This window comes from Hemitrygon akajei, chromosome 25 (genome assembly GCF_048418815.1).
Source record: "Hemitrygon akajei chromosome 25, sHemAka1.3, whole genome shotgun sequence".
NCBI lineage: Eukaryota > Metazoa > Chordata > Chondrichthyes > Myliobatiformes > Dasyatidae > Hemitrygon > Hemitrygon akajei.
Window position 1 is genome coordinate 41284359 of NC_133148.1, and position 21280 is coordinate 41305638.

At 37.6% G+C, this 21280-nt stretch overlaps 1 protein-coding gene across 3 annotated transcripts in view; it reads right to left on the bottom strand.

Moving 5' to 3' along the window:
- Nucleotides 1-252: 252 nt before the first annotated feature.
- The window catches only part of zc3h4 (zinc finger CCCH-type containing 4), a 45061-nt gene continuing 24033 nt past the window's right edge, over nucleotides 253-21280 (bottom strand). For 2 of the 3 annotated variants that reach the window (XM_073029381.1, XM_073029379.1), the window contains exons 7-12: nucleotides 17909-18022; nucleotides 16109-16216; nucleotides 14718-15067; nucleotides 12163-12509; nucleotides 7726-7968; nucleotides 253-6448 (exon numbers count right to left, since the gene is read on the bottom strand). In XM_073029381.1, the coding sequence (XP_072885482.1) occupies nucleotides 4956-6448; nucleotides 7726-7968; nucleotides 12163-12509; nucleotides 14718-15067; nucleotides 16109-16216; nucleotides 17909-18022 (2655 nt within the window). In that variant the 3' untranslated portion in view covers nucleotides 253-4955. The remainder of the gene's footprint in view (nucleotides 6449-7725; nucleotides 7969-12162; nucleotides 12510-14717; nucleotides 15068-16108; nucleotides 16217-17908; nucleotides 18023-21280) is intronic. The other variant, XM_073029380.1, reaches the window with a different exon arrangement.

Genomic DNA, 21280 nt, shown 5'->3' on the forward strand with positions numbered 1-21280 from the left:
TGTTATACTGTTTACTTTTTAACTTGCATGGTAAGTGCACCTTATTATTTGTCAATTTATTTGTGGTAATATTACTTTATTGTGTGTATGTGTGAGTTATATGTACTGTGTGGTGCACGGTCTGGAGGAACATTGTCTCATTTGGCGGTATACATCTGTAGAGCTGAATGACAATAAACTTGAACTTAACCTACCTTCTCTGACCTCAAAGAGACCAAGAGCACGTACCCATCACCAGCAATAAAATAGCAATACTTTACTTTTTATTAGCTGTTAATTAAATGCTGATGGAAAGAATACAGGACATTACAATCTACCTATCACAAAATACGTGATTTTGATGCTTAAGAGTGCACAGTAACACAACTTACACCATGTTCTTCTGCATGCTCCTCCCTCCAAATATTTTTTCTTAAAAAAGGTTTAAATAATCCATACAATCATTTCAATACAAAGACTTTTTTCTCTTTACACGTACAAGGGAAAGAAATAGGATTGTGGTAGCTGTGTGAAGAAGCTGGGCTCAGAATGAGGCAACACTAAACTGTGTATATGTCTTGTCTGTGGAGTCTGAGCTGTCATTACCATGTGTCACTTTGCATTCCAATAACCAGGTCTTGGAGTTAGTGCAGGTATTGTGTATTTGGCCAAAAAAAATGTGCCTGATTCATTCTATACAATAACTTAGTCAAAAGATCAAGGTCCAACATGCATCATTTGAATCCATTTAACAAATGATCCACAATAAAAAAAACGAGAGCTAATCAATTCAAATCAGGACCACTGCATTCCACATCAGAGAAAGAACTGGGATCTATGCAAATATTTCTCATTTGATTCGGAAATGGCATGCCATAATACTTTAATACACCCAAGTACTGCACACTCCGCTGTTTAAATCCATTACAAGTTCAATTTGATATAGGTACAAACTGGCAAGCACTCCACTGTTTAATGAATAACGACATAATTACAAAGTGCGCTTCAAGTTTTATAATCATGTAAGATATTCCATGATAATATTTCAAAACATTACTTCACTTACATTTATTGAAGAGGTTAACTACTCAGCTGAAGTATTATGTAATTTTAAACAAAACAGGACCATGCCACCACATTCAGTTCTTCCCAGTTTCACAGCTAGTGAATAATCCTAACCAAAGAACAAATGGTTTAAAATGCATCGGCAGTTTTACCATCTATTTCCCTCCCTCCACCAAAGCCACACACATGAAACAGGTTACATGTCTGGCCACTAAAATTAATCCAAATTGTTTATTCCAAATTCATTTGAAGTGCAAAGAGTAACTTTCATTACCTCAAACTTTTAAGGTGCGCATATTGGAATCTAACCTCCCTCTTCTTTTCTGCCTTCGACAGTCAATACAAAATTAACAGTGCAGAACCCTGGGTTAAATTAAAAAATGCACAATCTATCATATTATCTGGCTTTAATACATGTATGCGTGCATCTCCACTTAGTGAAATGCAAAATCAAGCTCCAATTATCCTCACTTCAACACAATAGTGTGAATAACACAAAGTTTGTCTTGTTAACTATTACATGGAGCAAGCTACTCCCAGAGTTTTCACAAGTCACTTTGGCCATAGCCAACCCAGAAACTGAACTGTTACTCAATTTTCCATGCCTTATTTCATTTGACTCAAATTGACCCTAATCAGACTTCTGGGCAAGTTTGTGAAGAGATTATGGATGGATTTTAAATTTCCATTACACTTCACTCATTGCAAAGATCTTTCTGCCTCAACTTGATTAATGTTATACATCATTTAGTCAAATGGTTGAGACCTAGCAAGCTCAAGATCTAATCAATTTAAATCAGGATCTAAGATAAGGTCTTAAGGTCAATGAGTAAAGAATAATGGAAATTTTTAATTCATCCATACACAACATCCATTTCAACATTCATTCTTGTGAAATTCATGTAGTTAATTAGTTCATCAGGTGATAAGTGCTGTGTCATAAGATGTGGGCAATCATGATCTTTCCATGACCATGATGGTTCTTGGCAAATTTTTCTGCAGAAAACACATTTTTTTGCCATTGCCTTCTTCTGGGTTTGTAGTTAATATATAAAGGAGTATCCACCTCAAAATCTAAAAATGCCTGCTGATATGGTCAGAAGATAGAAACATTATCTTGTGACAAAAAGGGGGTTTCACCTTGTTTCCCATTTCAATAATTGGTGTAGACAAGATGGCATGGTGACTGTACATTTCACAGACCTGTAAAGAATGATTCAAAAACTTCAGATCTTATCAACCACATTTGCTTAGATAATGCTTATATGAAAGAGAAAGAGAATCTTTAAAAGAGAAAACTTTAAAATTAATAAAATAATAACATCAAGTTTTATAACTATGACTAGTACATGCAACAAATCAACAGGAAGTCGGCCTACCTAACCTGGAAAGAAAGCGAACAAACTTCAGCCTAGGAGTGTTACCTGTACATAACAACCTGCTGGTTTCAATGCTCTGGTGTTAAGGCAACCGTTGATCTCAAAACTTTATGAAATGGAGGAAAGGAAATGTTCTTTACAGTTTGTAAGCAATTTGCACATGAAGATATAAATACACCTCATTAAAAAGGACACAATCTATGAAATGTTGACATACAACAAATACCTTGGAAGTAGATCAAAGATTATAGAAGCTGATCAACAGATTCTAAAGGTAAGTAATGGTGCACCATCATTTCATAATATTTTCTGAACCTCATGATGAGATTTATAAACATTCAAAGTCTTGTTTATTATAAGTATTGTGCACAGTTAATATTGAATACACTGTGTCATTATGTAACAGAAGCAAATTGCTGATAATCTTTCACAGTCAGTGTTGAGTTAAATCCCAAGGTCAGAGAGGATTCAAATTTTCTTCACAGATGCTGCCAGATTCTGCTGAGTATTTTTAGCATTTTGTGTTTTAATTAGCATTAAAACTTAGTTTAATAAATATTAATTCCACAAAAGGAGGACAGCCCAGGGTAATTTGCTGTATATGAATTACTGTATATACTTGCCTGAACTATGCAGGATCTTTGGTACCCTATAAAATGTAGGGCTCCGTCTTTTCTAAACAACATTATTGTTAAATAATCTTCAGAAACTCACTGTTTTATGCTGTTTGAGATCATGGTATCAGCATTCCACACAAAACCACCATTCGCTCCCTACACTGACTGTAGACTAACAGTGTTTGATCCCTTTGCCACTACACACTGGTCTCCGCCACACATAATACTACTACAGTGCCTCACTGTCACATAATCAACACCTAATGCCAGCACAAAACACATTGGCTTCTCTGTTGTATCTACATGAAAACAGAAATACTTTACTTCTTTTATGACAACTGCAGGTCATTTACAAGATCTCTGACTTTGCCATCATTACATTTCTGAGCTGTCGACAACTTAGCAGCATTTGCTGGTAACAATTTAATACTGAACTACTTTTAACAATGTGGAATTTGAGGATTTACCTGGATAGCCCTGTTTACACTTAGATTTGACTGGTGCCTTTTTGAAGTTTACAAGCGTATAACCAATAATCACATTATTTAACTGCACCACCCATCAGCACCCTTTCTACCCATGCATATAAGCACCTTAAAGATAATAAGTACAAAAATATTTGATCTCTTTCACTGAAGTTAGTTCTGAGTTAGTGGAGAAATCATGTTAGCATTTTAACTGAAGCAGCAATCCCTACAAATATACAAAGACTATAAAAAAGATGAACTTGTCACTGTACATCCAACCTGACTTTCAGGAAATGTGACAGCCTTGCAACAGAAAAGAAAATCACTTTATTTCCATCAAGGAGATTATTCTAATCCATCAGTCTCTGATTCTTTCGTGCCCAAGCTGCAGGTACAAACAGACCTAAAACTATAAAAGCTTGACTTTTTCTTTGTTTTTTGTACACAAAGGGACATTAAAAAAAGACAATAATTTGTGTACAATTTCTCTACAGAAGAAATGTTTCAACATAAAGGCATTTGGGACTACACCATGGATAGCAGAATTCTTGAGCTAAGAAAAAGATGGTAAATTGGAAGACACATTCATGTCCACATTGGACATGTTAGGAATGCAAAAGGAAACAATGGCTTACTCGTAGTAATTTCCAGGGAGCAAGTACCAGGAGATGCTTTTAAAAAAAACTTTTTAAATTAACAATAGATTCTCGGTCCCTCAACCTGTCAGGAGTATGACATATGTACAAAGTGTGCATTTTTAAGACATGTTCACAATATTCAACATTTGTAGCGTGTTTTTCAGGTTAAATCTAGGAAGTTTTAGAGCCTTGCACGTGACATGTTTAATGGGCTTTTGCATCATATAAGGGGTGTCTGGTAGAGGTTACAGATGGCCCTAATTCAGCCTCAGCCTTCTCCATATGAATATGGCATGGGAAAGAGTAAATTCAGGAATCCACAAAACAAGACACATAGCTAATGTATATTATAGGGTCACTACACAAACATACCATTCAATTTAGATCATATTACACCCACTTTCAAGATCAATAACACATTTCTACATGTAACTAATATGCACATTTCCTAAAGGCTTCTTCCTGACAAAAAAAAGCTTTCCTTTTGAATTTTTCCAGGGTCAGAAGAAATTCGGTATCTTGTCACAGACAAGCTCTCTGTTCGTGCCAAGTTCATTAAACAAAACACCTTTGTTGTTTAGAAAGAATGCATAAGAGCCAACAAGTTTTGGAATCACATTCGGTTCGATAATGGTCTAAGCTGACTACAGTTCAGTTTGGCGATTTTGATCACCTGGTTTCTAAGCATATTCACATTTATTAATGTATTAAATTACAAAGTTAAAGAGTATGATAAAACATTGCCCAGCACTGCGTCCAGCCCTTGCTGTGAGATTAAATGTACAAGGTTAATGCAGCAGTCAATGTCTGTTACTGACAAAAGGGTGAAGCAGTGGGATCAAACCCTTTAAAAACATCCTTCAGTGAGGTTGTATCTTGCCCACTCTCCTCAAGGGGACTATTGCCACCAAAAGGGCTGCCTGAGCCAGATTTACTGGCCTGTTTCACCTCAGAGAACTGTGGGTGAATAAGTCCAAACAGAGATGACACCGGGAGGCTGTGTACTCCTGTTTGACCCGTCTCTGGTGTGGGGGCAGCAGAAGTGGCTGGCTTTGGCCTGGGTCTGTTGTAACTGTTATATCGATCTGTGGGAGTTTCTGAAGTTGATTTCTCGTTTTCCAGTTGATCCAATGCAGATTTTCTGACAAACAATGGTTCTTTCTGTCTGGTTACACCTTTCGGGACATCCGACCCTTTAAGCTCACTGGAGGACTCTGTATTTTTAACATTCCCACTCTGGTTGCTGGGAGTTCTTGGATCATATAAACTGATGCCACTCAGCATGGCACTCTGGCCACTACCTCCTCCTCGGTTCTGCCCACCAGCAGTAACTAACCTGGGATCATATGGAGCAAGAGCACCACCCGAGTCCTTCGAAGAAGATCCAGCTGGGGATTCAGTATGCTCCGTAAGCTTTCCTGATTGGGTGTTGGAGGGCTGGAGTCCACCACTGGACCTCTGCAGCCGAGGATCAGCAGGGACCTTTCGCATCCTGGGGTCGGAAGGCTTCTCGTTCTGTGGAGTCACCTTAGTTGCTGAAACATCAACACTCTTCAGTATTCTAGAGAGCAAACCCAAATCTGGAAGGGCAGGAGTTGGTGCCGGCTGTGAGGGCTCCACTGACGCCTGGTCAGTATTGCGCTGCCGAGGATCCGAAGGCCCGGCTTGTGGAGAACGGTTCAACCGGGGGTCAAGTGCTGGGAAGGGCACAGAGATGGCAACCGGATCCGGCTTTGGGATGGGCAGTGGGATCAAATCTTCTGGGCTCCACAAGATACTTTTAGCAAAATGAGGCTTTCCGAGAGAGGTGTCCACTTTAATGTGGCTGAACTGTTTAAGTTGAGACCTAGGATCTCGGAGCGAGGAACCTGGCAACGGGTCAAGAGGAATGACCACTGTCTTTTCCCTTAGAACCCTCTCTCCTTCCTCTTCACTAACAACCACCTGAGATTTTGTGCTGCTGGGAGGAGTTGAAAGAGCAGGGTCCGTTTTAGGTGCAGGTACTGTCCTGCTTTCTGCAGCTGCAGTATCAGACCCAGAGTTCCCCAGTGTGATCTCTGCACTTCGAGAAAGCCTGGGGTCCCTTGAAATTCGTGGGTCTACGGGTCGATTTGCATTTGACAGCCTCTCCTTTTGCAGGCGTGGATCAGCAACATTCTGGCTACTACCATTCTTGTTATGTGATGCCCATGAGCCTTGTGCTTGAGGCTTCCTAGTAGACTGCTGACGGAGCGTCTTTAATATGCAGCTCATACTGCTTCCACCATCCTCTTCATCGCTCGAGTACCAATTATCACCATCACCTACAAAACAGACAGCAGCCATTACATTGCAAGCTTTATTCTGTTTCAGATGTGTTAACTATATGCAGACTACTCATTTACTGTTCTTTACACATTCCTAACATCCATTTTCCCTACACTTCTGCTCCCAGCATAACTATCATGCAGTGTGAAACAGCTAGAAAGTGAACAAGAGTGTTTTGTGAGAAGTATATGAGCAAACAGATGTTAAAGAAAAAGTAGACGTACTCAGGGTAACTCAGAGTAAATTATTTCAAGAGGTCAGATGTTAAAGCTGGAGACTAACAACAATAAGATCTTTATTCATACGGTACCGACCGCAGAGGTCTGACTTTTAATCAAACAATGGTTTATTTACAAGAGAAGGAAGAGAAATAAAGTTTAATGAAGCAATTATTTTTTCCATTAATACCTTGGAAAACATGAACTTAATAGTGGCACTGGTACCATGAACTGGGCAAAGTAGTGCAATACATACTGTAACCAGTCTATGTACTACAGCAACACACACAAAATAAAATGCCGGAGGAACTCAGCAGGTCAGGCAGCATCTATGAAAAAGGTCTTGATGAAGGGTCTCAGCCCAAAGCATTGACTGTTTACTCTTTTTCATAGATGCTGCCTGACCTGCTGAGTTCCTCCAGCACATTTTGTGTGTGTGTTGTTCTGGATTTCCAGCATTTGCAGATTTCCTTGTGCTTATGTCTTCTAGTCCAGCATAAGTAATCAGAACTCTCACTGTCTGCTGACTTTAGGCTGGCTATAAATCTTTCAATTAATTAATTAGAATCATATGACTAACAAAATGTAGCAGTTAGTGCATCACAATTACAGCTCAGGGCATCAGAGTTCAGAGTTCAACTCGGGCATCCTCTGTAAGGAGTCACTGTATGTCCTTCCTGTGACCATGTAGGTTTCCTCCAGGTGATCTGGTTTCCTCCCACAGTCCAGAGATGTACCGGTTAGTAGGTTAACTGGTCACTGTAAACTGTCCAGTGATTAGGAAATGGTATGGTAGGATTGCTGGCAACAAACTCAAAGGACCAGAAGGGCCTGTTCCATGCTGTATCACTACATAAATAAATGAACATGCACTTGAAAGTAGTAGATCCAATTTGCAAAGCATAATCGGGGTATTTAGAATAAACTTTCAAATATTGCAGACATCTATCTGCACCAAATTAAAGAACGAATGAGTTAAAATTTGCTTCCTTTCTTACAATGGCATATTGAATAAAGATACTTATTTCACAAAACCTCACAATAAAAATACTTGCCCTCTTCATTTTCCTTTTCTCGCTGACTGCTGTCTGCTCTCCTCTTTGCCTTTTCCTCCTCCTCCTGTTGCTTTTGTTGAATGCGTAGAAATAGAGCCCGTTGGGCTGCCGGAAGGAAGTCAGGGATGTTTGCAGTTGGCTTCTGACCAGAAGAGGCACCTTCATTCTCCTCAGCCTCCAGTTCATCCATTTGTTGCAGCAGAACCTGCTGGTCACCTCCTTCCTCCATCGCCTCGTTATTCCCTGGCAGGCAAGAAAAGGCAGTGAAGCAAGAAGTTTACTCCTATGATTGTTCTCACACATTCACCAAAATTAACAAATAATTTTCTGCAAGACTAAAAAATTTGTTTTATTTTGAAGAAACCTTTCGGATGAATTTGTTGAGATGTATGAGAGTATAAGGAAGCACAGACAATATCTTTCTCTAAAATCACAGTTGGATTGGTTATCCTGTTTCACATAACAGGAACCAAAACTCTAAAAGTCCCAAATCCTCTCTAACGCACCACATCCTCAGCAATGTATTATGTAGCTCTCTTTCTGTTTCTATTTTTAGTATCAAAAGGAACTGAAAGGAATCCTGAGGCCACTGCCTTGGAAGTACTTTCTAAAAATCATTCTTTTTACCTGAAAAACTGCCTTAAGGAATTTAGCACATTTTTTCCCCTATTCTACAGGCTCAAACATGAACTACAATTCCCCATTTAATGTTGTGTTCAATATATCAGGTGTGATAGTCAGAAAGCAAATGGGATATATGTCCGTGTTTATGGGAATATCCATCTATGTTCACAGTTCAAAGTAAATTTATTATTAAAGTACATATATGCCACCATTTAAAATTCTAAGATTCCTTTTTATTGCAGGTATTTACCCAAAAATAAAGGTAAATACATTATAACTATTAAACACTGTTTAATAAACATTGTTTTAAAGAAACTATCACCATATTCCAGAGATGCCAATTTATTATCAAAGTACAAATATGGGACCATATATAACCCTGAGATTAATTTTCTTGCAGGTATTCACATTAAATAGAAAGAAATACAATAGAATCAATAAAAGACTGCACACAACAGGACAGAAAAACAACCAGTGTGCAAAAAACAACAAACTGTGCAAATACAAGAAGAAATTTAAAAAATAATCGATAAATAAACAATAAAAATGGAGAATATCAGGTGATGAGAAAATAGGTTGTGAAAACAGTTCAGTGATGAGGCAAGAGAAGTTATCCCCTCTGGTTCAGGAACCCGATGGTTGAGGGGTAATAACTGTTCCTGAAGCTGGTGGAATGGATCAGGATTCTAATACTGATTTTATACAAACTGGCAAATTATCTCATTCAAGGATGATATAAGACGAGCTCATTGTACAATAGAAGACATTACTGACCCATGAAGGATGGAAGAAGCTTCTCTAAAAGCTTAAGTACAACAAGTTTTCAGCTGAGAATGGCTAACAATTATGCTGTGGTAAGCCCATATTTGAATGCTAATATCAACAAGTAGGAGTCCTCGCCCTCTTCAACATACCAATCAATTCTACCTTCTTAAAGGCTATGTGAAATTTACTTAGTAACCTCAGTTAGATCAGATAGAAGGTACAAGAGCCTCAGGACTTGCACCACCAGTTACTACCCCTCAACCATCAGGCTCTTGAACAAAAGAGGACAACGCACCATCATTGAAATGTTCCCACAACCTATGATCTCACTTTAAGGACTCTTTATCCCATTATCTCATATTCTTGTTATTTATCGTTATCTATTTATAACAATAAATAGAGCAAACTAACATTTGCTCAGTTAGTTATCTTCTGCACCGTTGTTGATTTTTCATTGTTCCTGTAATAGATACTATTCTGTAGATTTGTTCAGTATGCCCACAAGAAAATGAATCTCAGGATTGGATGTGGTGACATATATGTACTTTGATAATAAAATTTACTTTGAACTTTGAACATATTTGAAGGAGTTTTCATCACATTCATTTTATTTTGTTAAATCTACAGATTTAAATCTACAAATTTCTCAAAAAATTTAGTCAGCTATCCGGATACAAACTTAATCTACATAAGAGTGAACTTTTTCCAATAAATAAGGAAGCACAAAAATTAGAATTTCATAATCTCCCTTTTAAAGTAGTAAACAATTGTTTTACTTATCTTGGTATTATCATAACAAGGAACTATAATCGACTGTTTGATGAGAATTTCAATAATCTTTTAAATTTTACAAAACAGAGATTAGCACAGTGGTCACCTTTGTCCATGTCTTTAATTGGGCGAATTAATGTAATTAAAATGTATATTCTCCCCAAATTTTTATACTTATTTCAATCTTTACCTATATTTATTCCTAAAGTTTTTTTTGATTCTTTAGATTCTATTATCTCGTCATACCTATGGAAGGGTAAACAGCCCAGACTCAATAAAGCTCATCTCCAAAAGTTTAAAAGAGAAGGTGGCTTGGCATTGCCTAATTTTCGTTCATATTATTGGGTAGCCAATATTTGTAATATTATCTTTTGGTCCTACTTTTATAATCAGTCTATTTGTCCAACATGGGTGGCAATGGAATTAAACGCTTATAAGAAATTATCTATTCCAGCTTTACTTGGATTTGTTCTTCCTTGCCAATTGCCAAAATCTATTATTAATCCTGTAATCAGGCATACTCTGAGAATATGGGCTCAATTTAGAAAATATGGTCTTTATAGTTTTTCCCTCTCTAGTCCTATTCTATACAATCATTTATTTCAACCGTCTATGCAGGATTCCACATTCCAAGACTGGTGTAGGAGAGGTATCAGGCGTTTTGAAGATCTTTTTATAGACAATCGGTTTGCGTCTTTTGAACAGTTGTCTATAAAGTTTAATTTACCGAATACTCATTTTTTTAGATACCTTCAAATTAGACATTTTATTAGCCCTTTAATACCACATTTTCCTGAACAACCTGATAAAAATGTTGTAGACTTGTTTCTTCAAATGAACCCCTTGGGTAAAGGCGTAATTTCTACTATTCGTGTTAAATATATGATTCTCAGACGAGCCCCTTGTGATAAAATTAAAACTGTTTGGGAGCATGACTTAGGTTTTTCTTTGTCCAACAAGGTTTGGGATTCAATTCTTAAATCCGTCAATTCAATCTCTTTATGTGCTCGTCATTGTCTCCTGCAGTTTAAAGTTGTCCACAGGGCTCATATGTCCAAAACAAAATTGGTGAAGTTCTATCCTGATATTAGTCCCTGGTGTGACAATTGCAAAGGAGGTGAGGTCTCCCTTTTCCATTTGTATTGGGCCTGTCCTACTTTGGAAAAATTTTGGAAAGATGTTTTTTTAACTTTATCTTCTATATTAAATTGTCATTTGGAACCTGATCTTTTGATCGCTCTTTTTGGTATTCTTCGAGACCCTGACAAGCATTTGACCCCGGCTAAACAACGAACATTTTGCCTCTCTTCTAGCCAGATGAGCAGTACTCCTTAAATGGGGAGATGTAGTTCTCCCTACCCATGCTCAATGGCTTAGGGATATTATGTCTTGTTTAGATCTCAAAAAGATTCACTACTCACTTTCTAATTTGGACATAAACTTCCATAGGGTGTGGGGATCTTTTCTCAAATATTTTCATAACTCTCACCTAGATTGACAGGTGTTTGTTCTTTTTTCCCTTGATAATCAGACCCTACATTTCCAGCTTTTTTTTTTACTTTTGTTTTTTTCTGATCAGGTAGCAGGCTGCCCCTTTTTTTTATTACAATATGTAGTTCTGGGGTAATAAAAGTGTATCTCATATAATGGTTGGCTTGGAGTTGGATAGGTGATGGATTGGGTGCTTTTCTTTCTTTTCCTCTTTTTTTTCCCTTTTTTACTATGGGTGACTTGCTCATTTGTTAAGACATGTATTACTGTTATTTTTGTCTATATGGCAATGATCTTTCTATATATATTAATGATTTTCTTTTCTTCATTGTAGTTTGAAGAAAATTATAAATAAAATATTTTTTAAAAATCTACAGTGCATGACATTTTAGTTTTTGAATTTTTAGTTTTTCATGCTTTACAATTTTTCCTGTTTTTGGGGGCTGTACTGTGAAAAAAGGAACTTGTGATTCATAAATAAAATTTCTCAGTTAAATTGGTCAAAATATCCCTGATTGTAATGTGATCAAAAGGTTGATGGGGGGAACTGAATACTTTTCAAGGCACTGCATGTTAGCTTCTTGAATGGACAGATATTATTTCTGCTGAAATCAGAATGATTTCTCTATGCTGGTTGATTTTTTTAATTTTACAATTATTATTTAATTTTAGAAAAAATTCTATTTGAAAACTTCTATTTTTACTTTTTATGGAAAGGACAGTTGCTAAAATTCACTGCAGTGTATACTGGTTAATGAGCAAGGTAAAAATATTGCTTGTGTTTACCTTGTTCCCCATCTGGACCAGCATCCATCGGCATTCCCTGCTGTTGATAGTAGTTGTCATAGAAATTTGGTGCAGAAGGAACAGGTGGCATCATCCCAGGATCACCTTGCATGAATGGTGGTACTGGAGGGCCTGGTCCTACTTGTGCTCCTGGATTCATTCCAGGCCCTCCTGGGATCTCTTCTGGGCCAGGGCCTGGCATGGGTCCAGACATTGGCCCTGACATGGGACCTGGTCCTGGTCCCATGCCAGGCCCAGGTCCTGGACCAATGGGAGGCCCCGGTGGCCCAGGAGGTCCCGGAGGTCCTGGGAACCTAGGAGGTGGGGGTGGTGGAAACCGTGGCCTACTTGGAAAAAGAACAATTGATTTTATTCTCAAAAACATGTTGAGTTTTCAAAGTATTCTCACAAAGTGTTATCCTTTTGGGATAAAATCAGAAGTGATTCAAAGCAAATCATAATTACACAAGATTCAGCAAATTCACCTCAATTGGACTTGTATTGATTTTATTACATTGATACCAGAGTGGAGCAAACTCCATGAAGAGAGGGAAGCCATAATTCAATAAAACAAAAGCTTCCATATTCTCATTCTTGTGATACAGTGCATTCTGGTTAATTGGGATACATCAGGACCAGTACATTTTGGCCCAATTAAGTACTTGCTCCAATCAGCTGAGGTTTCATAGAAATAGCTAAAAAGGTGTAAAAAAGACAAACTGAGTAATAATTATGTATTTAAATGAAATATAAATTAGAAAACTATTAATACTACTACAGTACTATAATACTGTGCATTCGTTCCTAATCGTTATTAACAGAGGAATTCATCTAGAGTATGTTGTCGTGTTCTTTTGATTGACTGTAAATGAACAAAATCAGCAGACACCTAGATAAATGACTGCCTTCATACAATGCTATCGGCAATTGGATCCTCCAAATCTTCACTTTCATGTTAACATTTAAGATGACCAAGGTACCTTCATATTTTTCGTAGTCCCTAACTTATTGAAGTGGTGAAATTGTTTAATTTTAACTCTCAGCCATTTCTGGTATCTCTAAGCCTGAATGTTTGAAACCACAATGAGCAAAACAGTTCTGAATTGTCTTACTGCTTATTTCTCACCAACTATCAGTGACAAAAATCACTGCTACTTGAACACAAGCACACTTAACTAAAGCTACTTAGAAACAATTTGGTTTAAGCACAGTGTAGTGTTTAACAGCCTCACAAGTGCATGCACCTCACACAGGTTAGAAACCGCTTGGCAACAGTCTCGTGCCCCAATTAAGCAGCATAGTGTCCCAAATAAACAAAGGGAACCCTGGCTATTTTCTTGTTTCATTTATGTTCTTTAAGAGTTGGCCAAATAAGTGCTGTCCCTATTAACCAGAATCTACTGCATTGGGAAAATCTATTTCAAAAAATGGTTTGCTAAAAATATTTTTCATAAATCCCAAACTTTTAACATTTACTGAAGTAGAATGCAATTCTGACAGAGCTACATCAGTTTTTTGTTAAGTTTAAATGATAACATTTGACATAAATGTCATATTCTTTAAAATTTATACTACTTCACAAAATGCTGTCTACAAACAACTTATAAATTGCACCATCCATAAAAATACAGGTGAAAGGCAATGAGGTATCCAACAAGCCTGCAGCCTGTTAATCTTATGAGATATATCATGTGCTGTAAACTCGTACACTAACCTCTCATGTCAGACTTTATCAAAGATCTTTTGAAAATCCAATTATAACTGCATCCCTTATTCCTCTTTGCTATTCTGCCAATCACATTCTCAAAATACCCAGTAAATTTGTCAAGCACAATTTGTCAAGATAGAGTGGATGTGAAGAAGATATATCCTTTTGTGGGGGAGTCTAGGAGCAGAGGGAACAGTCTCAGAATAGAAGGACGTCCATTTAGAACAGAGATGAGGAGGAATTTCTTTAGCCAGAGGTTGGTGAGCTGTGGAATTTGTTTCCACAGGCGGCTGTGGAGGCCAGGTTACTGGGTGCATTTAAGGTGGAGGTTGATAGGCTCTTCATTAATCAGGGCTTGAACGGTTATGGGGAGAATGGGGCTAAGAGGGAAGTAGATTAGCCATGATGAAATAACGGAGCAGACACAACGGACCGAAAAGCCAAATACTGCTCCTCTGTCTTGTGGTCTTTTCATGTTTATTCCCATTGGTGTATTTCTTTAAGTGTCCTTGTATCACATCCTTCATAAGACCATTTGGTCCATCGAGTCTGCTCTGCCATTTCATCAGGCTGATCCAGTTTTCCTCTCAGACCCAATCTCTTGCCTTCTCCCCGTATCCCTTCATGCTCTGACTAAAATAACAACTCCAGGATTTTCCCAGCCACTTAATTACATAAATAGAAACATAATGTATAATTCACACAATTATTAATAAATACTTTTACTTTTTACGTATGAACAATTATTAATATTATCACATAAATTGTTTTTTATAAAAATTACTTTCTCATAAAAACTGTTTAACTATAAAAACAATTAAAAACAAAACTTCATCAGTGCTCTTACTTCATTCCCATTTTATGGGCAAGGTGTGGAGTAGGCTGAACAACAATCTCAAAGAGAGAGGGGATCTTCTTTTGACCTGGTAAACATGGAGGTCCAGGTGGTGGGGGTCCTGGAGGTGGAGGACCTGGTGGTGGAGGACCAGGCGGTGGAGGGCCTGGAGGCAGTGGTCCCATCATCGGTGGCCGTGGAGCATTGGGCATATTTGAAGGAGGTCCCATTGGAGGTCGAGGCGGCGTGGGTAACAACCCAACTCCAGGTGGGGGTTTCGGTAAAGGCGTGATTCCTTGCTTCTTTAATTCTTCTACTTCCTTTTCATCTTCTGCACCAGCTTCTGCCTCACTGGCTAACATCTGTTTGGAAAGGTGAAGCCCACAGTATAATCACCAATTCAAAGAATTATGGATGAAAGAGCACAGAAGTTTTAAAGAACCTATCTAAACAGCTCCCTTCCCTAGCCTTTTAACTTTTAACTCCATGTAATTATTTAATTCACTTTTGCAAGCTCATATGAATCTACCATTTCAGCCAATGCTTTCTTGCTTTTGAACTACAACTGAATAAATTGCTTTATTCAGTGATCACCTGGTTAATGTGCTTCTAGGTGGACCTTGGAGACAGATAAAACAAAGCTTAGAAGTGTTTCCACACCCTGGCCTCACCATCCATCATCCAACAAAATAATCTGCTGACAAGGTTAACCAGCAAATGATCACTCAAGCAAGATACTAGAGGCTGCCATCCTATATCTGTTAGGTACATGGATTATGACCAAAGGAAAAATGGCTGGAGTTGCTGAGCACTTTAGTGCAAGGGTGTTTATTATTTGCTTCAAAAATCAAACTTACAAAATTAGTGAAAATAGTGAAAAGAAAACTGCCAATATTTACAAAAAGAAAACTATACTAGCTCCGTACTATTTTTGTCCAGTGTGCTCTCCTGGCAGCCCCTATCTCTCTTCCTTACTGAGGGCGAAGAGCTCCATTTTATTTGGCACTAGGACATACAATCTTTAATTAGCAAACAACATTAACTTAAGACTACACATGAATTAGACTATTATGCACCACACAGTGTAGTTACAATCCTATTATAAAATAAGCAGAAGTATCTAACTTAAATACAGTATTCAAAACATATATACCCATACTTACACATCCCCATTACTAACAAAATGGAATTTTCTGCCGAGCCAACCTGAACTCAGCAGCTCGGTTTGGGACCGTTATGAGAATATACCAGGGATGACACTGAAGTACATACGCTCAGTGCAACGGACAGCAGAATGACAAGGCAATGTTTGTGTGTAAGGAGTGCATTTACTGAGTGCTCTCCATCACAGTATCCCAGATGACAAGAGAAAACTGGGATACAAAATCTTGAGTTTCCATTACCTTATCCAGTAGCTCCCTGGTTTCATCGGTTAGAGGCCTATGGGAAAACTTGCAATCATCTCCCTGGTAACAATTACCTGTCGTATGAAAGAACTTGCAAGGAAATTCATGTAAAAAATGTTAAAGATAATAATAATAATGAAAAGACAATAACATTTTCCACCACAAGTAGTTTAACCAAAATGCTACCAAATACTCCACAGGGCTGCTTCACAGCCACAGCAACTGGGATTACATTCTGACCTCTGGTGCTATCTATGTGGAGGCTACAAGTTCTCGTGACTGAGTGGGTTTCCTCTCAAATCCCAAGGGCATGTTGGTCATTAGATTAATTAGCAACTGTAATTTACCGATTGTGTAGCTGGCTGGTGGAGAATCACGGGAGTGTAAATACGCCTGTAAGAGTGAGGTTACACAAAAAAGAGTAAACGTGGCTTAATTAGCGTATGTTGAGATGCTGGACTGAAAATTGAGACAAAAATAATTCCAGAGTCAAAGAATCATATACCATAGAAATGGGCCCCTGCCAACCAAGTTGCCCTTCTAAGCTAGTCCCAGTTGCCATTGGTTGGCACATGTCTGTCTAAACCAGGGGTTCCAACTGTTTTTATACCATGCCCCATTAAGGAAGGGGTTTGTGGACCCCAGGTTGGGAACCCCTGGTCTAAACCTTTTTAATCATGTACCCGTCCAAGTACTTTTACATTTTGTTAATGTGCAATATCTGCCTAAGCCAATTCCCTTGGCAGCTCATTCCTTAAAGTGACTTAAAACCAAAATTGCTCCTCAGGTTCCTGTGAAATCTTTCGCCTCTCACCTTAAGCCTACGCCCTCTAGTTCATGATTCCCAAGACAGTAAATACTGGCCCAACTTGCATTCCTCATGATGTGATATATTTCTGTTCTCCTACACGCCAATGAAAACAGTCCCAACCTGCCCAACCTCTCTCCAAAACTCAGTCCTTTGTGACCTGGCAGCATCCTCATAAATCTTCTTTGTACTCTTTGCAGCTTAATGATATCTTTCCTATAGCAGCATGATCAAAACTGAACACAATATTGAATATGGACTCACACATTCTGTATAACTGCAACATAACATCTGCACTCAGGGCCATGATTAATAAAGCCAGTATTCAGAATCAAATGATTCACTTGCAAGTAGTAAACAAAATTCCAATAAGTTCTGCTTTGATTAAAATAGTATAAAGCCAAATATTGGCATGACTGTAAATAATATCATTAACCTGATCAAGGATAAAATTGTACAGGCCAAAAGATGATTAAGATTACTGAAAAACCAAAGCTTTGGATTTAGAGTATAGTATGTAGCCTCCCACTATACTTTTGTGATGTTTAGCATACCATTGAGGGTTTAAATTCAGTAATAAGCTTCATTTTAATGAAGTAATGAGCTTCATTTTAATGATTGCTTCATTTTTAATGACATTTCCGTACAATGAACACTTGAAGGATAAGTTTTCCTGTCACAACTTCAAGAAAATAGAGGCAAAATGTAGGATTTTTGACATTAAAAAGTGCATTACTCTGTCAATGGAAGGTAAATTTTGAATCCTTTGATTGCTTCATCAATCATTATCACATCAATTTATCTGATGTGCAAGAATTACTATCAAAGTACTTCTTAAGTTTCTCTTGGTTTTAAGTTTGATTTAACTTTGACGTGCACTGCACCCTAGTGTTTATGCCGTCAAGTTCATAAAATCAGTTTTGCCTTCCTCAGCAGCCTGAATAAAAACAGGAAAGAATCATACTGTCAGTTCAGCACCAGTAAAGGATATTGTGCATGTACAAACAATTTTCTGCTTTAGCGCAAAATCCATTGTAGTAAAATCTGCAGAGCTCTCGCTTTCTTGGTGGTCCCAAATCATGACTGAAATTGCACTGATCCCCCTGTAGAAAGAGGGGAATACATTGAATACACTGAATATATTGCCACTTTCAAATGTACCTAAACATTCGAAAAATTCTCAATGTGGCAAATGTTTACAATGAAGAAGTATGTCAACTGAGTGCAAGTAAAGACGGAATTGAACATATTTTTTAAGAAACTCAAAAGATAAAGTAAACTGTGAAATTACAGAATTTGCAGTAAAAAATTAAGATTTAGACAGATGCATTTCAATCTTCACTGCACAACAAAGACGGGCAAAACTACTTGAAATTATACTTGAAATTTTAGAACAAGTTTGTATCCAGTATCAATAGTTTGAATTAATTTTTTTTTGTTCCAGTTTGGAAAAGTTTTTCTTCCCATTTATCATCATTATTTGGCAATACAAGCTATGTTTCTGCTATTACAAAACACTTTAGGCTAATTAATCGACTTAGTTTACATGATAACAGAGTAACAATGTACATTCGGAGTCATCTGAAGCCACCTGTATTTCACAATTTCATGTTTTATTTCTAAACCGAGTTCTAATCTGTATTCACAATCAACTGTCATTGGTCCAACACTCTGTCCATCATATTCTCATAGTCTGGAAAAACATATTTTTGAAGCATATGCAAGGCTAATGTTATATTTGTCGGGCAAATATAAAATTTGGAACATCTAAGTAAGTTTTTTGGGTTCTATTGTGGCTAAAATTAAAAGTTGAAACCATAGTGGTCTTGCACTCAAGATGTGAATTGAGAATTTTAGATTTTGGAATGGTTGTTGAATAATTCAGAGGAAACTGAGACAGTCATTTTATCTAATTTAAAACTTCCTGAGTGTTACAAGCTACATGCACATACAGAGCAGCATCAGTTGCTATTCATGCTCAAGGACATGTGAAAGCCAAACCTTTATAATTGAACTAATTGAACATAAATTTCATACACTTGAACAAGCATCCAAAGAGTACAAGAGCTACCGTTTGAAATTAAAACAGCCAATTAAACTGTAAGTGGACTATAATGGAACTCAAGCTGGGAGCAAATATAATTACAACTAATGTTTTTGCTTGAATCTTCTTGTCAATATCTCCACAGTTAGATTTTTTTAAAACCTTAACTGCATTACCAACTTGTTTCAAAATAAAAGTTGATTCATATTTCCATTTCTTCTCCATCTTGTATGGACAAAGTAAAAATACTATAATCTGGACATGCATTGCTGGAGAATATTTGCCCTTCTAGTTACTGTACAACCATAACTTCTGTGCAAAACCACAGAAGTGACTTTGCCATGAACCTCGTTGCCTAGTTTTAAAAATATGAATAATTGCTTTGATGGGATCAATCCTGGCACCACTGCCCATGGCATTAATCATCACCTTGCATCTTCAATGCATCATTCAAAGATCAAGGAACTAAGAGCCAAAAGAGCTGACACAGAAGGGGAGATGAGGATTTGGGTATATCAGTGATGATTGTATTGAATGGCAGGGCAGGCTTAGTGATCCTGCTCCTAATTTCTTATGAACCGGTGCCTTTGGTAAAGATGTGGTTGAAACTGGAACAGAATATCACTAAGAAAGCATACCAGACAAAAAGAATATAAACAGTGTTTTATCAAATATGGTCAAAAAGTGACACTGGGGGCACAAGTACTATCCTTAGCTTTCAAGAACTGGTATCTCGATATAACATTGATAAACACTCTCTTTTCTTCTACTTTAGAGTAAGATCAGCTTGTAAAGCCTATGGGGTTCCCTGGCGGTCAGATGTAAAGGACCATCCCATTTTAAGTTGGATACAGAGTGCTCCAAGACAAATAGTGTCATATATCTATGATAATTTAAACTCCCAGAAATATATGCCCACAACAGGAATGAAAGCCTGGGATAGGGACATATCTGAATTGGGACAAGACTTAAACTGGGATGTGATTTGGGATAATGTTACCAGTGCTTAGAAAAACCCAAATCATCGGTATATACACTTAAAATTTTGTCATAATGCATATCTAACACCGAGAATTAGACATCAAATGGGACTATTGCTCATTTTGCCCCCATGGAACTGTTGGCTCTTTTATACATGTTGTATGGGAATGTCCAGGGGTTTTTGGTTTGTGGGGGAAGGTTATCTGTACTCTTACAGAACTAACGGGGGTACAATTATCAATGGACCCCCACTGTACATGATGACTAAATGATGACTCCCACCTTTCCCTTTTGGAAAAAACATGCAAAATCTGGCTGGCAGGCCTGACTGCAGCTAAGAAGATTGTAGTCCAGCGTTGGAAACATGATATTTCAAGTACTCACTGGCTTTGGAGCTTTTTGGACATTTCTTACCTGGGATTATCATCAGCAAGAGTAAATGATGCATGACCAAACACAATCTTAATGTGGACAAATTTGATATCTAACTTAAAAGATCTTCTGTTAAAATAGGAATGCTCTGTCTGTATATGCAGTACTATTTAGTTGGTTGGTGGAGGGGAGAGGGGTGGGGGTGAGAGAGAGGGTGGAGAGGGGGTAGGGATGAGGGTTGGGGGTGGCTGGGTTGAACAGTCAAAATGTAATCGGCAACCGGTTGTATTGAATGTAATTTGTTGGTGTTGCAATAAAAATTAGTCAAATGTTAAGAATTGGATTTGCATTCAATACTCATTACTTGAGGAAGACATATGGATGTTAGTGTTTAATAAAAGGAAGAAATACTGAAGATCAAGTCAATTGCATATCCTAATTAGTCATATTGGCAAAACAGAATCATGAACTTAATAACCTGTAGCCTTAGCCAACAGAGAAATAGTATAAAACAAAAATATTTTATGCAAAAAAAAACAAAATATGTTGTCCAGGTGAATTAGTTAAAATAATGAACTGTTTCCAAGAAAATGAATGCAAATTAATAAAATAAGTCAAACTACTTCCTTAGAAAACATTTACTCAGTCTAATTTCTAATACAGAATTAACTGAATATCAGTAACTACAGTCGGCCCTCCTTATCCGCAGGGAACTGGTTCCGGGACCCCTCGTGGATACCAAAATTCGCGGATGCTCAAGTCCCTTATTCAACCTTTCTCAATCAGGTGGACCTTAGGACCCAGCGGAACCCCAGACCTTATTTAACCTGTCTCAGAGCGGTGGACATTAAGACCCAGCGCCAGAGCTCTGAATGCGCAGTGTTTCTGTTCACAAAAATAATCACGATCACAATTGAAAATAAAGTGGAAATAATAAAGTGATCGGAAAGAGGTGAAACGCAAT